Raw genomic sequence first — 18,307 nt, 5'->3', positions numbered from 1 at the left:
TCGGATAAGAAAATCTATATGTTTGTATTAGGAAATTGGGTTATTATACTCTGTTGTATTGTACTTATTACGGCAAACGCCTATGCACTTTATCACAGAAAATTATAGTTCTCGCAGATATGCCTGCTCTCGGAGATGATTTACCGTCGAAGACAACTAAATTAACGACTTGATATAAGATTCGGAATTTGATCAACTAATATGCATTCGCGCCGTCAAACGTTTGATAAGGCGCTAATTTTATAAATCACTGAATTGATTAATTTTTCAGCCTTATCGATCTGAAACTTTTACGACCACTAAAGTACTATATTTGATTACTTAAAATGCTTTATTAGTGTTAATGTGACACACAGCTATTGTCAGTTTTTTACACTTTACTGAACATTTTAATTACTTTGTGCTTTAAACGTGTGACATATGTTTGATGTTGCAAATAAAAATAATTGTTCTAAATAAAAAATCGTTCACTATTCATCCTCTGATAGAAACTATCATATTGACAGTTTAATAACAGCAATCATGAACTCAACATTGACTGATATTAAATTTAGACTGTTGGTTATACCGGGTGGGGCATCGGTTACGCGCACTTGATAAATCGCGACTTCAAATTAATTAAAACTGACGATATTCCATATACCTAATTATTGATAGGATATAATTTGAAAATTTTTCTAATTTTTTTGGATAATAAATGAGTCCGTAACAGTATTGTGTGTTTTATGAATAGTTTCTGTTAATTTACCTATAAAATTTTTACACTAAATGAATCTGTACCTGTCAGCGCATCAAACTTTGATACCACAATTTTAAATTTTGACTTGGTTGGCCAAATAATCGCTTTTTTATTTAAACACAAACCAGACCCGTGATTTATGACAAAATGGTATAATTTGCCAACAAAAGAATCATTTACTGGTAGCCGACCGCTTTAAAGGGTCTTTTTGTTGTAAAGCTTGGAATCTTACCCAAATTGCAGTTCCCCATTGTCACCTAAATTTACGATGGCACAAGTAGCAGGTCATAAATAAAAATGATTTTCAAAGTTAAGATGGAAAATTGCGTTTAATTCAAAATCTAATTGGTATTTTTTTTCTGATTTTGTAAACAATTATAGGAAGTGAATCCGCGTAGGTCAGTATAAAAATTAGAATTAAATTTTTTTGGAGAAAATAACTTTTTATTTTTTTTTGGCTTTATTTGTGAATGAAAAATTACCAAAAAATTAGAGAATGTACCTTACTAATGCCCAGGTAAGTGTAAAAAAATTCATCAATTTTATTTAATTAGAAGTGGGCATTTTCTTTTTGGGCGTAACGGATGCCCCACCCGGTATAAACTCAGATCACTTTAGAATACATATACTCGTAGCTTTCATTTCATTACGTTGCTTAAATTTTTTAAAGTGGCCGTGTTTTACTTGTATTACATGCTTAGATCTTACCAAAAACATTACCACCTGTTACTTTCAGAATTGTGTAATAAAAGTGCGGACTAAAATTTATAAATGAAATAGCTGCTACCACCAAAGAAGCTCAAATTAAATGTATAATATTTTATTTAAGCGACAAGGCAATATTAAAAAGATTTTAGTTTGCGTTCTTGTACGTTATCACATTCTTGGTGTATAAATGCAGCAAGGGGTTTTAGATAATGTATATTTTTATGATTCTTAAAGAACACGAAGAAAGTAGAGGTCGCTTGTTAATTGTTAATTCCCATGATTGTGTTGTGTAGCATAGAGATCAGATAGAATTTGTACAGCATGTGTGTTTATTAACCAGTATGCAAGTGAGGATGTGGAGTAATATTTTCAAATTAAAATTTGATGCTGTATGATTTTGTTTGAACTTGTGTTTATTTTGAAGCATGGCGTATTTGCGTAATTAGTGCATGAATGTAATTCTTGTAAGCCAAGCGTTTATTGGTGATATGTTTATTTATTCGCTGAATGTTTCATGATTGATGTGGAAGTGGAAGTACTTTATGGAAAGATATTGGAATGATTTGGTGTAATAAAGAGGTGGAGAAGTGTCAGTTTTATGCGATATTGATGGTAACGTTTCCTTGGCGGCAATAGGGAAAATCGAGAATGTGTTTCCTAATAGCGGCAAGCTATTACAACATGATCGGTCCTTTGCAGACGCGTGTGGCCACGCTTCGAACAATATAACACCGAATCCGCAGTCCATCAGAGCTATTGCCCACTGGGGAAATTCGGCATTCATGATGTGATTCGCGCTAGTTGCAGGCATCAATAACTGCGGGTGTTGGGTGCGCTGTCCTCTGCCACCGCCGATGCAATCACTCCCTGCCACCGATATGTACTAATGCCCTAAGGAGTGGCAATATTCATGCGTCAAAATCATTGCCATTACTAATTGCAACACTGACCACGACTCTACCACCACGCTTCTCGGTCACTGCGACGCTACATGTCACCCATTCAATTCAAAATTAACATACGACCACTTTTTAAATGACTTCCCCCAAAAAATACCCCATGTGGCTCACTAATAAAACGGCAATTATAACCGAAACGAATTTTAAGCCTTCAGAACAGAACTGCTCGAACCGCACTTTAACTTCCAGCAAAGATTGATAACGTATAGCCCTATACGTGTCGATTTCCGAGAGCCACTTGCTGAATTTTTAACTTTATTCGACTTTCTCGCTGGTTTTCGAGCAGCATGTCAAAAAATCCCTTTTGTTGTCACACAAAATTGTTTTAATTATGTTTTTTATCTACCTTTGTTTTTGTTATACCTTTAGGAGAATAATGTTGAAGACGTCCCAAAATTGATGTCACTTTTTAAACCAAAAAACGATCAAACAAAGAGTTGAAACATGATTTTTAATTAAGGTCGGTCTGCCCTAGGAACAATGTTTTTGTCAAAGTTATAGCGAGTCCTTTGTACTTTATTTGTATTGGAGTGGATAAACAAAAACGAATATTTTCATTTTCTTTATTAATTGCATCAAATTTAAACAAGGCTTGTCATTTTCTGAATCTAAATGAAGTCTTAATTTGTATTACTATAAACTTAATCATTTATTTAATTTATTCATAATTTAATCTAGTCCTGTAAAGAGGAGCAAGTTGTTCATTTCCATTATTACGGCAAAAAGTTTCTGGAAAAGGGTTCCTAAATCTTAATTTAAAGCCAGTGAAACCTGTGAAAATAGGCTGTTATAATGCGCAACTTACAACAAACAACAAGATACACTTTTTCTTACGCATACAAGGGTCAATTTTTTTTTAAATTTACAGACTCTGTACTCGTACATACGTTTATATGTCTAGAGAGCACATATAATATTGAATAATATTGAACCAACGTACTTCAATATAAGGGCGGTAGCTCCCTCAGGAAATTACTTAGAACCCAGGCTCATAGGAACTTTTTCCCTTCTTTTAAAGCCTAGGTAAATTTATCGGCAAATTTTTGTTCAAACTTTAGTAAATATTTAAAGGTAAACTTTTTTTAATTAACCAATTTTCGAGCACATTGAATTATAAAAAAGAACAATTTAAACAAATATTTTTTGGGGAAGTCTTGTATTACAATCTTGTTATATTTGAAAACTTACAAAGAAACAAATAAAGTTGATGTAGTCACATGTTAAACAGATCACCGCCTTGAATAAGTTTTGGTGTTTATAACCCTTAAATCTGCTTAATATTTTACCACTCAAGCAACAAAATATTCTCATACATAAAACAATTTATATTTTTTCAATAAGCAAGACTAAATGAATATTAGATCTCACACAAAATTCTGTATGAATATAATCTATGTGTATGTACATAATTCCACTCATATACCGAATGTCAGTTATAATCAGCGCAAAAAATTTTGTTTATTTTAAACAGATAGATTTTCTAATCACATTAATGGGTTCTATAAATGAACCCGTGTGATGTTTTGAAATTTTAGTTTTGTGTGGGTTAAAATGTATTTTATTATTAGCAGCTGAAATAAATAGTGAGTTTAATAACTTCTTCATGCAAAAATTGGTTGTGTTTAAGACGTGAATATGTACAACCGTCAAAGCTAAATCACGGAAAAAACGATGTGCTGGTTATTTTTCAATACTGTTGACATGAAAGGTAAATAAACAAAGTCGAAAAAAAGGGTATAATCTCGGGTATTGATGAATGTGCAGAGAGCGATATAGGTATTGGAAAAGGAATAAAGTGGAGGTGTTCTGGCGGTTTTGAATAAATAATACTTTAGAGTGTATGCAATTGTGGTAGGTAGGAACCGCTCATGATTGACCATCTGAATTATTACTGAGGTATACAAAGTTCTAAACAACAGCTAATTAACTTTATAGTTTCGAGTTATACTATAGCGTCAGTGTCGCAGTGTTCAGTTGGCTTTAATTACTTGGGTTTTCAATTATCACCAGTTAAAACATAGTTGTAACAATATCTAATTATTTATTTCTTCGGCGTTAGCACAGACCTGCCAGACACTTTTTTATTTTAAATATGGAGACAATACATTGTGTCACATCTGATGAATAAACTAGCTAGTAAAATGACAAAAACTGCATTGAACGATAGAGATAAAATCCGTTTATTAACATGCTAAAAATTAGTTTTTTATTCCGAATACTAAAAATGCTATAATGACTAAGTTAAAGCATAATTTCTCAAAACTTCCAATTCTGCATCAAACTTCTTTACATTTTTTATCGTGATATTCGAAGAGTTGATGTTTTTCAAAAATTTGAACCCTTAACCTTTTATCAATTTTTTACACGTGCATTGCATTATGTTTATGTATGAATTAAAATCAATTAATTTTTTTGCACAACAGAAGGCTTTTAATTAGTTACCGCGTTTTTTTCGAGACGGTTATGTTGTATTTATTGGTTTCTATAATAAACACAACGGTAAGTAATTTACTTACCGTTTTAGAACGGTAAGTAATTTCAAACATTAATCAGATAAAATCCACAAACCATTTATTGATAGCATAAAAATTATTATAAACATTATAATTCCAACAAATTATTCCATATTAAAATTAAACGTACAACAACTACAATTACTAATTGTAATTCTGCTGGTAGTAGCGCTAACAGCGTCTTCAGTAGTTTTTTTTCAGCAATTTTTTTACTAATTTTACAACTCATTTTCTCACACCAGCTTTTAAAGATTTTATAGGCATTTTCATATCAAAATCTTGATTTTTCAGGTATTAGTGATGAACAACTAATGTACCATTGTTGTCTACACCTGAATCACACATTTTTCTTCATAAAACTCATGAAATGTTCTGTTTTTCCAAAGATGTATTTTCAAACTATCAACAAACTTTTGTCTTCAACTATTTTTAATAATAATTCATTCAATTTAAAACAATTCGTGAAACACCGTGGCGACACTCTAGGTAAGAATGAAATGACATTATTGACATTTTTATTCAAATAATTTATTCAGATCAATCATATAAATCTTATTTAATTTTTAGAAATAGGAAAGAACATGTGTACTCAAGAGTGTTTTAACTAGTGGGATTATTATTCATAGTTTTACGTGGGCCAAAGTATAACTAGTGAATTGATAGAGTGTGAGTCGGAGGCGATGTCTCCGTAATTATGACGAGTTTTAACCAGGTCGTGTTTTTCGTTGTCGCGAGGATTTATAGTTGCGGTTTGGAAGGCATCGGCTAGTGTAATGCGAGATGGTGCGAAACTGACCGACGTGTGCATTTGGCAGATTTATAACCGTGCGTCCAGCCAGTCGCGGCTTAGTGATTTACAAACGGGAAGGTGGTGGGGAGAGATGTCACCTTTCCTACTTAGATCTTTAGCGTTCACATATTGTGGACAGCGTAACTGCCTCTACAATCACTTTATAGTGTTCGCTCACATAAGCATTGCATCAGACTTTAGAAGCGTTGATCCTCCGATATTAAATCGCGAACAATCGAGGCTCTACAAACAAGCTTCGTCTGACGCAACAGCCGCGGGCAACACCTTAGGTGCACTAGTGAGGCAATCTCTGCACATTATATAGCGGCCAGCCACATAAAACTACGTCGAAGCATGGAAACTCCATTACAGAAAAGCCATACTCGTAAATCTCTGGGTCGTCTGTGGCTCGGCTCCTTTCGCTAGCCGTGAGCTTTCTTCGAGGTACCGGCCTTTAACCGCTCGGACGTCCTGAATCGGACGGACACGGGCGCGTTTCACGACGAGACCCTACATCCACACTCCAATTCAGAACTTCAACACTAGCTACTTGCTACGATTATCCACAGGCCATTTTAATATCATCAACGCCTCTTCAACTGAATCAACCTTTATTACCGATCCGACCTTAATTACCACCACATCTCTATTCATCTCTTATCTTTAATTGTTACAATAAATTAATTGCATTTCTAAAAGCTTGATTATTTTAATAAAATTTACACCAGGTGTGAATCATAGTCAGCAATTAACACTAGCGTTTAATGACATTATACATACGTAGGTTTAAATTATGTATCAACGCTTACTCGAGATGAATTAATGAATTATTAATTAATAAGAATCATATAGTTGGCAATATGTTTGTAACATTAATAGAACGAACAAGTTACACTCAAAAGTTCAATGAATATAGTTATCTCGAAATATAAAGACCGGAAGTCACTAAATGCTTTTTTACGGTAGAAATATTTCTTTACAAGCACGTATATTTTATATTCCATATCAGTTTTTATCGTTTTTACAACCAGCAAAATATAAAACGTCAAAGACTTAAACATTTTTAAACTGTTACCGAATTATAAAAAGCTTCTCATTCAAGTTTCACGAAAAATTTCAACTGTTTTTTTGTTTTTATATTTAGTGCAGTATTTATCTTTTAAAAAGTAGTGTGTAAGTCAAAACATAACAATTTAAATAATTTAATAGAAATAATATTTTAAAAACTATCCCGGCGCATCCACCAAAATGATGTTTTAGTTGTTTTGTATAGATTTACATTTTCCTTAAACAATTTTAATTTTAATTTTAATTTAACAAATTGCAAAATACTCAACAGAGTAGTTGTTATGCTTGTATTTGCATGGATTTTAAACAAATTTACAATGAATTTTTTATTAAGTAATAAAGTAGGAGCGCCTAATGCACGTTGTTAATTAATTAGCAAAGTGATTAGTGGTAAAATAAAATTTTCTGCATGTAAAAAAACGCGTATTTTCAGTAAAGTATAATAACGTAAAACTGGTGTAAAGAAAAATGGTTTTGTAGTGAAGCGAACAGGGTGTACCGTATGTGTATGATGAGATCCGCAAATTGTCGGAAGGTATGCCGTTTTAGTGAGGGTAGCGGTGTCATCGTAAACAGTGATAAAGAGGCACCGGTTATTCCCATTGTGAAAAATAGATCATGGATTGTGTCGACGGTCTGGGCGTCGTGTTAATGAGTTTTAATATCGAGGAGGTGTTGATGCGACGTGTCCCAAGGTGGCAGCAGGACTGGGGCATTAGTGGCTTGATATATGATAAGAGGGAGCGCTCCCGGATGCCTTATCAACTGATTAACTCTGTGACTGGCCAAGTGCAGAGAGCATCTCGTCTGCAATTAACGGCCATTCATCGGGAGGCGGCGAAGAAGAAGAGCTCCGCATGCGCTCTACCACAGGACTTGGAAATGCCGGAGAAGCGCTTCCAGCCTCCAGTTTCCGTCGCAGCGCGTGGCTCAAAGCTGCGTCTGGTGTAGTCTTTGTTGCCGTCGCACGACACGTCGGCCGTTCCACGTTTCTCGCAACTTTTCTCTAGTAAGTAGAGGGACACCAAACACACATCTGCTGGATCATAACCGACTCTCTACAGTATTTAGATTGTTTTCGCCGGTTTTTCCTTATTACTTTGCGCTCAAACTTTGAGAACTTTCCGCAACGCGAAATTAAATTAGAGAACAACTTTTGCGGACAAGACGTACATACAAATTTTCAAATATATAACGTCCTGACCAATTAAACACTAAGCACCAACCGCAGACACGTTCCAATTGTTCAAACAATTTTTTACCACCGACAGCAAAACCGCCAAAAACTAATTTCCAAGCGCAAATTCCAAGATGCCAAAAAAACAAAAACATCTAATTTCATTCAAACTAATTAACTAATATTACTGAACTCGATCTAATATTAACTAGAAGTTGGAACCTCAAACTTCAACCCCGGTTTAAGTGTTCATTAAATTTTCTTAAACTAAGGTGAGTTCCGCTTAAGAAAAAATATTTTGCACGCAATTTATTTATGTTTTTTTAATTCAGAAGCAACCAGAGACACAATTTTATGTCTTTTGTATTTGTCAAAATTGTAATTAATTATTGTGGTGAACCTGGTTTAAATTCGATATGCAAACGGACAATGAACAGCAAAGCATTAATCAACATTGTTTCGCTTCTAATTCTGAGGATTTCCCATATTTATGATTTTTTTGTCAATTTCAAATACCTACAACTTAAGGGATTATTAGCTTCAAAAACAATGATGAAGAAATTTGTATGAATTAATAAAAGTAGAAACGAACGGGTTTAAATTGGCGAGATTAAAATAAAGGGCCTCGCTTTAATAATAATGAAATGTATTTCTTAAAGTCAGTAAAAAGCAAATTGAACGACGTGAATCAGAATTATATATCAGCTCTATTTGGCTCAATCTTTTTTCTTTTCGATTTATTTATTATTTGTTACGGTAATGCTTGCCTTGTGAAGAAGTGGTAAATTTTTGATACAGTTTTGATAGTTAGGTAAAAGTTTGTCAGAGGTGTAAAAATTAAATTTAATGCAAGAAGAGGCAAAATGTCATTAAACATCTTGTTGAAAAGTTTAAAGCGACAAGATAAGTGGTAAAAATTTGCCAGCACGGACGCAACACCCTCGCTTCCGCATCTATTGGATTTTAGTAGACCATAATGTACGCATTTTAAACTTTGACTGGATAAATTTTTAATTAATTTGACATTGATGGAATTGTTAGCTACGTTTTCTCATAAAAAGCACATTTACTTTAGTGACTTAACGACGGCCGAATTATTTACGTCAATGTATAGGATTGTGCCATAATAAGATTATGCTAACAATTTTTTTAAATTATTCCTTCAGCTAACGCAACGCTTTTAGTAAAAGCGTTTTAACCTCATTTATTCAAGTTTGCGAAATATTAAATTCAAAATTTAATACAAAGGCACTAACTTAAATGCATCTAATAAAACAATCCAATGTTATTTGCCTTTCTTATTTATCTTGATTACATAGAAATGTGATACTTAGCATATCTTCAAAAACTCACTGCATCGCTAATAAGACATCAAATTGAAAACTCGAATCCCACAGATTAATTTGCTTTTCCAATACACAACTCTTTATTGATTACTTTAAGAATTCCGTCATTTAAAATCTGTGATTAGAGATTTACCACGTCTTTCAATTTGGAGGATTTTTAAAAATGACGAGGTTTTATTCAAATAAAGTTCAATTGCAAGTTCACCGTAACAATGCATGTAACTTTACTTTTATGAATTTGGTAAAATTGAAAGCTTACCTTTAAACATATAACAATAATTTGTATTTTGTTATTACTTTAAATTAATAAATACAGTTTAAATTTAGGATGGTTTGTTTTATTTTTATTTCAATCTTTATATGTAAAACTTGTGAAGTTTATTATTAAAAGTTAATAAAGTAGATTTTAATTTGGTTATAATTCAGATGTTAAAGCTAGAAGTTGCATTATGCATTAGATATAGCTAATATTTGGCAATCGTCTAATTTTGAACTAGCATATTCGTGTATTGGGTGGTATTAAATTTACTTAATCGCTAGTGTTGTGACATCAATACAAATTAACTTGAGATTGGTATAATTGGGCTTACAAAGTGTCCCCTGAGGAAATAAAATATTAAACTGGATCGATTTAGAGATTGGTGAAAGCAATATATTAGGGATTAGGTTGTGTCAAATTGATCGTTGAGATTGTGGTAAAAATAGTAATTTTGTATTTTGTTTGTGATGTATGCTCACACGTGTCGTCGGTAGATTCGCTTCTGTTCCTTAAGCTTTAGGTTATCGCGCCACCACCAGCTGACAACAGTTGAACTTTTAATTCTTCAACTAATATCTGACAGTCGGGCTTTCTATTTGTTCTTTAAGTAATTCTTTTATTTATCGTGACAAAGTGAATGAAGGGAATTGAAATGAAAAATTTGATATCTGTCAGAGCGCCCTATTCCTCATGCTAAATATTTGCCCCTTCAAATTTAAAAAACGTAATCCATTATAAAATCCGATCAGAAGTGGAAAGTTTTCAATTAAAAATTAGTTGAAGGAAATGTGACGTCGCCGACGACATAGTCTCGCATCCGCGGTTGGTGATGGCGCATTGTTCCATATCAGCAATCAGTCGTTGAAGGCACAGCTCGCATAGGAACGTAAATCAGACCATATATTGAGATTTGTGCCGAGGGCTATCTTGCTCGGTTGCAGCTACTGAGTAATGGGTATGACGATCCGCAACCGATATTGAATATAACACAACATCGCCATCTGAGAGATAAAACTTGTCACGGAACAAAGCTCGAAACCGGAGTAAATAGGAATTAGGGTGAAGAAGTTATGTCTACACATGCAGATTTGTCGAGATTGAGAGATCTTCATCGGAAGATATTGGTTTCTGAAGACCCTATATCCATGCGCGTTTCATTACCTGTGCCATACAACGCGCGGTGACAAATCGCGTTTTACGTTTACGACCTACACATTTGCGGTACGAGGCGACAGTAATTGCGGCGGATGAGTTTTCTAGCTGCGTCGACGCTTCGTCGACGCCTCAACACCGGGCCTACGCGGCCCCAAGAACCCCATTTCTTACTCATATTCACATATCATATAATGACAAATAACTTATACTTATCTAAAAACTTAAACGGCTTTCTCCCATACAATTTGCGCCACAATATATGGCAACTCTATATTCCATCACAACACATTTTTTTAAATTCACCAAAATTGCTGATGTTTCTCAAATGAAGGACATGTTAGTATAGTTTGTCCTAAATCTCGACGGAATTGGCTGCTATATATACATTCGCAAAGATATACTATAAATAATTAAGTACGCAAAATGGCGTCGAAATTATCAAGACTGTAAATCCGAGCTTAATTATTAAAACACCTTGGATGCATCCTCTTATATGGCATATTTAAGGAGATGATACGTTCAAAAATTAATTTTGATGTAGGCAATTAACATAATAGGTTAATCTTCTTCATCTGAACCAAAATGTAGATTTCAATAAATTCGTTTCCAAATTTTGTCGATTAGTTGTTTCTGACGTGAATTACTTCGCTTTAGTAGACATATATCCTGGATTGTGGTTTCTAAATTATTAGTAGTGGGTAGAAATACATACAGTTTGCTGAGTCTTTACCAAATGACAGCCAGGTAGAGGTTAAATTGATCTCGCATTTTGTGTACGTTAAGAAACTTATGCTGATTTCGGAAAATTAAGGAACATGCCTTTGTAGCGTGTTTCAAAGTTGTTTTATGTTTGAACTTTATTTTTTTAACGGTACAAAGAATAATAATCCTTTGGTTAAATTTTATAAAGAAGAGTATCATTTTTGTCAGATAATTACTTTAAAACTGACTCAACAGATTGGCCTTAAGGCATGAAGTATCGTTCATTGTTGCTAATTTAAATGTTACAACGCAAAATTACTTAGAAAATACAAAATCTTTGAATATTCATACACTAACAAAAAACAAGAAAAACATTTCAAATAAATAAATCGTTTTATTCTTTTGAGGAATTATTGGAGTGGAACATAAAAGATTTACACATGAATTAATTTGTAATTCGAATGTTTGTATCCCTTAGTGTTAACGCTTGTATGTCTGTTTTAGACTTGGGTTTTCTGCTATTTTTAACACGTAATAATTCACAAAGTCCATTCACAAAAATAAAGCTCCGGGTGAAACGTTTAAATTTACCTTTATTTTTTTATCACATTTCTGCAACTGTACGTATATATAAGTAGAATGTTCCAAGTTTATATAAATATGTAAAGCTGATATAACACAGTTAGTGTTTTTGTTGGCACACAGGTATATCAAGAGACTCCTAATTCGTGTAACTTATCAGAGTTGTGGCAAACGTATGTAAATTTGTTGAAGCAGTCGTAAGTAAGAGCTCTTATCGCAAGAGACAAAAAGTGCCTTCTCCTTAGGTGCTAATCTATATAACTGAATCAGATTTCGTTGCTGAGAGCGCTAGCTAATGACTAAATATCAAAAGAGTTTCTTATAGAGTCCCGGTGTTATTTCCTTAGAAAATGTTTAAATTTTCTAAACTGGATTTTTTATGACTTTACATGAACTTTCACCTCTGCAATATTCTCCTGCTTTTATCAGACATAATCCTCAGAAAACAAGAAATGAGAACAGCTCTTACAAAGTTTATTGACAAAGACACATAATCCTTTGAATAATATAGTATAGTTTTAATTATGCATATAACTGAAAATATACAGTATAAAAATATACAGTCATATATAATAAAAATCTTGACCGATTTTTGGACGCAATCCAAAATTGATTCTCAGATACCACTATGCGTCAATTGAAGTACTGTTTGAAAATTTTCAAAGTTATCGTGGAATGTATTTTAGGTTACGTCTGAAAATCGGTTAGAGTCTTTATTATAACCGGTTCATCCCGTATTTCATTCAATATCGTTGATGCAAAATATCAAAACCCGAAAAATGCAGTATTGAGTTTGTCATAATATTATGTCTACACAGAACCATTAAAATAATGAAACAATGATTTACAAAACATTCGATTATATAAACAAACAATATGTGTTTTGTAATTATGTTTAAGACTATAAGATAAGAGAAATATTATCAAGTCTTTTTAATTTCTGAAATATTTGTGTATTTTAATATAATATATTTTGCACAAAAACTAACGGTATAATCTACCGCAAATTAATTTTGCAAATTTAAATTATTAATTCTAATTACTAGGAAAATTGGCTCAATTTATATCCCAAAAGCTTCGTTTTTGACGTAAATTCATTTAAATAATATTAGTATTTATTTACATTGATAAAGCCTTGCAAATCAAATTTAGTTATCAATGATCAAAAGCACTTTTAAGGTATTCCAAATTAAATTCATCTTGCTTCCTATAAAATAAAACGCATTAAAAATTAAACAAATGCTATAAGCTATATTATCAAATAATTTATTGTTTCCATTACATTTCAAAAAACGTTACTACCCTATCACTACAATAAACCAACAACTTTTTGCTATAAGAATTTATAAACTGATTTCTCAAATAATCTTTTATAAGTATTTACAGGGTTATTCATAAATATGAAGCAATATTTGAACCTCAAAAATGACCCATAAAATGATGTTAAATTAAATGATAACTGGTGTCCTATCTCTACTGATAAGAATTTTACAGCCCTCAGAATGTAAATGTAAACATTATTTCACTCAAAAGGAATAAAACGCACACTTGTCAAACTTTCCGCTGACATTTGACGTCAAAAATCAGGATTGTCATCTGAAGGACTTTAATCACCACCTACTCTAATTTTTTTTTTGATCGCACGGTATTTTATTACTCGTATGTAGTGATTTAAAAGTTCTGATGCAAGTACCGTGCAATCAAAAAATAAATAAAAATTAAAGTAGGCGGTGATTGAAGTCCTTCAGATGGCAATCCTGATAATTGACATTAAATGTCAGCGGAAACTACGACAAGTTTGCGTTTTATTTATTTTGAATGAAATAATGTTTACTTTAAAGCAGAAATTTTTTTTTGTTGCAAGTTATTACAAATATGCTGCATAAGACGAAAACGGTGAATGGTCATTTTCACTTTCAGTTTGTATGAAAAATTTCCAGCCCAGATTTTCAGGCGGTATTGCCAACTGTAGAGTATTAATCGTCGCCTACTCTAATTTATTTTTTTTTTCGCACGGTTTATCAGTACGAGCCTCATGATGTTAAATGTTAACAAAACACGTATTGATTTTAATAACAATTAATGTTAGTTCGATGTTTAATTCCTAATTTATTTAGAAACAATTTTTTATTATTATTGATCAACTGTTCTTTTTTTAGTAAAATTAAAATCAATTTTGTGCACTACAATAAGTAGATTTACGACATTAAATGAAGGCAATACAGAGTGTGGCAGAAAATATGTGTTCAAAAAAAAATTTTAAACAGTCTGTTTAATAAAACATTAAAAAACGATTAAAAATTGTAGAAAAAGATTGTTAAACAAATTAAGTGTCAACAACCAGTGGCGCAGTCAGAGCTAAAGTTTTAAGAGGAGGTTTACCTTTGTAAAAAATTTCAGGCACTTATTTAAAACGCCATTTCATAAAATACGATGTGATATGGGCTTAATTGTTATAACGGTCCATATGATGAATGTTTTTCATGACAAATCAGCATGAATCTCGCAATTATAAAGAACATTTCACACGAAATTTTAAAGATGCTCGAAAAAATAGAACAGCAATGTCAACTTCACATTGAAATTATGACTGATGTAGTTACGAGTATATCAACTTATATTATGTGTTCAAATGAAAAATTTATCAAGTTAACTTTAACTTGTTGATAAAAGAAGACGTAGTAAAAAATATATAAAAAAACATTTTTTAAAAGTAGGTTTTTAATAGAAAAATGTATTAAAAAAAATATTTTTTATCAGAGACGAACATTTGCTTTCGCCTTAAGATTTTAAAATTTATAAAAGCTTCGGGAGCTGTTATAACATTACGACAAATTGCACAATTACTTTGTTCAGTTGACCGTCCCCAAAGCTTATATAAATTTTAAAATTTTAAGGTGTAAGCAAATGTTCTTCTCTGACAGAAAAAGAATATTTTTTTACTTTTTACTACATTTAAGTCATTTGAGTTTTAGGTTTTTCGATTTTTGGATTTTTAATTTAAAAACCCTCCTCCCCCCTTGCTGTTCCCCTGTAACAACCGAATATCAAACTTAATTCTACTAATGTTAATTTGGTTCAGGTAGCACGTTGTTGGATTTTTAATACTTAACCGTTTTTAAGCAATCATAAACTTTGTCTTAAATTTATAAACAATTTATTTTTTTAATTAGTAGTATCTTACAACATCATGCCAACAGTGATGTGCAACTTTTTTATAACGACATAACGATATGTACCATAAAAATTAGAGTGTTAATAGCTTGTTTGAACGTTGAGATCTCTTGGAAAGTTGCTCAAATTTGAAATTTGTTTTGGTATATCAAAAATTTAATTAGATTAATAAAAATGAGAAGCTTTTGGTGGTGGTGTTTTATAAAAATGGCACCTTTAGAAGTGGTGAGAATGGCATAGTAGTATTCCAGGTCTGTTAACTGCAGCCGTTTAGCGCTCGCTTTTGGGCAAATCAAAGACAATCATAAATTATTCCCGACTATAACAATGCCATTAGGGTTGCTTAAGAGCGAAATGCTTTCTTAATTCATTGGTCATTAAGGATGACCGGATTTTTGGTGGCTGTAGTGAATGTTGATGCTCCCTGTTCGTGGCATAATTTGAGCATATCTCGTTAGGGAAGGCTGTGGCGCGGGTGGCCCTTAACGACAATCCGCGATGCGCCTTGCTCGCTATTAGCCGAGATGCACGGATAATTTATATCAGAGAAGCAATGAAGCAAAGACGATGGGTGGCCGGCGCGGGCGGCAACAGTCTGCGGTGCGAGGCTAATGAGGTTTCCGCTGTTAGTACCGCGCCGGGTGCCGCCGCCATCCAGATATCAATATCAATCTGAGCTTTGTTTCAGACCGAGGCAGGAGATGTGAGAATGACCCGGGGGTCGGCTTCTGCCCCGCGGCTGTCCTTGGCTGCGCTCCTCGCCCTAGACCTCATTGTCGTACTAGGTGAGTCTCTCTTATCCACAGCGGTGAGCAAAAATCGCACTCAACTGAAGACTCAAGATTTAGCTTCTCTCCTTATTCATCAACTCTTCGTCGCTTATCCACAAATGGTGGGAATAATTGTGGCAAACAGCTTGAGTTTGTGATAGCCAAATAACTAGTGTCAGTACACAGAACTGACATTCGCTTCAAAGATAAGACAGTGCAAACTTCGTGGTCTTAGCTTATCACATAATACTCTCTTGCGAATTTCACGGAACGTATCTCTTCTAAATTAACGCAGGGGAATATACACTTCGAATAAATGTCCTCGCGTTGCTGTTGTTTAACGAAACACTCTTAACTTCTAATTTGATTTAAATAAATTACTTAGTTCTTATCTCTTAAAAATTCTGATTTACTATTTCAAAAACACATTACCTACTAAAAAGGATTATTTTATGCTTTTACGCATACGAAAGCTTTTTTAAGTTCAAAAATATTTTCTCTTAGAGAAGAATATAATGCTCATTCATTATAAAACATAACGCTAACATAACTCCAGCTCTAAACCACAAATGTATTTAAAATAATGTTACGAGAAATATTGTCACTATGTCTTTACGACTAAACCACTGACTTGGAACATTATGCAGTCTTAAAAACTTTATGAAAAATTATTTACATCAAATCCTTACATTTCACGAGACAAGTAATCATTTATTTAAACGATTTCCATATATTTCGTCAATGATATTAAAAAAATGTTGAGCTAAAAGCTTGACATTATTAACACTAAGTTCTATGTAAATAAGTAAATGCACGAAAAGGTGAGATCTCTGCTGAATTTTATTCTCAATTTTTTTTCTTAGTCAACAATTCGTTAAAACTTTTTTTTTCTGAATTGATCACAAACAAAAGCTTACTCAATGCACTGTCTTTTACTCCATAATGGCTAATGAGTATAGTTTACAATGTAAAACTTTATAAGCGATGCTTTGTTTGTTCAAGTGACAGAATTATACGCCTTAATAAACAACAATTTTAATTAGGAAGACAATATGTTCACAACGAAAAGAGAAAATATTACTCCAACTATTAAATGTAACAAAAATAAAATAATGCAAAATAACAAATTATTACAATTTTTTTGAAATAAAAATCTATGCGACGCAATTTATTTGAGACGTCGGTGTAGTGTAATTCAGTTCGGATTGTTTTCCGTTTGACAATATATCTCGTCCCTTTGCAATAAAGGCTTATTATCGCATATCGCTGTGTTCTTTTTTAATTGAATGTGCTGCTCAAGCATAAAAGTGCTATCAACGGCCCATACCGCGATGCTGATCCTATTGGCCCAACCGTAGCGTCCAAGACAAATGCGATGTCACGATCCCCAACATAAATATTGGCGTGAACCCGTGTGCTTGGAAGTGAAGTTATTATGGGCTAACCTCCGGCACCGACCTCACCTAGTCCAGCAACAAATTGCGAGCTATTAATCTCGCAACATTTCTTTGCATATTCTTAATTGTAATATATGTTGCTTTATCGCAGCATGTGCTCAACCAGTCCGTGACTCCTGATAGCCAGCATCTTCGAAGCTAATTAAGTACTCGATACGATGTGATCTGCTTTAGCATTTATTCTTGTGTTGTGGTTTATTGGCGAAGTATTGCACACCACTTTCGTCTTATTTGCATGCGCACTCACCTCCAAAACCCTTTTATCTCTCTCCATTATTTAAACTGTCTTCATTAAAACTTGCACGAAAACAAGCTGTGCTCGTAACGGTATTTCGTACATCTTACAAGATTCATTCTTATACAGGTTCTCTCTAGCTATCTACGCGGAAGTCCTTCAATCTTATCCAGCTTTCCAATATCGATTGCTTATTTATGGTACATTTAGTCGTCTTCTAATTTTCCACTTTCCTCTTGGCATTATTTACCAAATAAACAAAAACCACCTTCTTAATAAATACCAATGATCACACGCACAAACAAACCAACCAATAAATTAAACTACAGTATTAATCCACTATTTTTAAACACAAATGGATCAAATTTTTCCATTGCAATTAACGTTCAAATAATCACAAAATGCAATAGTCAAACTTCTAAGAAAAATATTATTTAAAAAACTTTGCTTGTGACGTATTTATTATAAATTGCAATTTTGTCATTTATATAAATATTATGTTTCTCAGAATTTCAATTTCAGCAAGTCCCATTTTAATACATTTTAGTTTGTCACCTTTACTTAGAATATTTTTGCATTTGCTACTTTCTAGTCTCCGTTAAAGCATTTCGACGCGGTGCAACTGTGGAAATATGTCACACTCTAAATATTACACTACGTTTCACATTGGTGA

At 33.0% G+C, this 18,307-nt stretch overlaps 1 protein-coding gene across 2 annotated transcripts in view; it reads left to right on the top strand.

Moving 5' to 3' along the window:
* LOC123006311 (lachesin-like) overlaps positions 1-18,307 on the top strand; it is a 65,953-nt gene that overhangs the window by 12,540 nt on the left and 35,106 nt on the right. The window contains exons 1-2 of one of the 2 annotated variants that reach the window (XM_044400716.1): positions 7,684-7,786; positions 15,861-15,957. The exons of the other annotated variant lie outside the window; for it this stretch is intronic. Coding sequence (XP_044256651.1) covers positions 15,882-15,957 — 76 coding nt within the window. The 5' untranslated portion in view covers positions 7,684-7,786; positions 15,861-15,881. Of the gene's footprint in view, positions 1-7,683; positions 7,787-15,860; positions 15,958-18,307 lie in introns of those variants that run through there. 2 annotated transcript variants of the gene reach the window in all.

This window comes from Tribolium madens, unplaced genomic scaffold (genome assembly GCF_015345945.1).
Source record: "Tribolium madens isolate multiple individuals breed KSU strain unplaced genomic scaffold, Tmad_KSU_1.1 Scaffold_2;HRSCAF=44;Tcas5.2_LGX, whole genome shotgun sequence".
NCBI classification, from domain to species: Eukaryota; Metazoa; Arthropoda; class Insecta; order Coleoptera; family Tenebrionidae; genus Tribolium; species Tribolium madens.
This window is presented reverse-complemented; position numbering and strand designations above follow the sequence as displayed.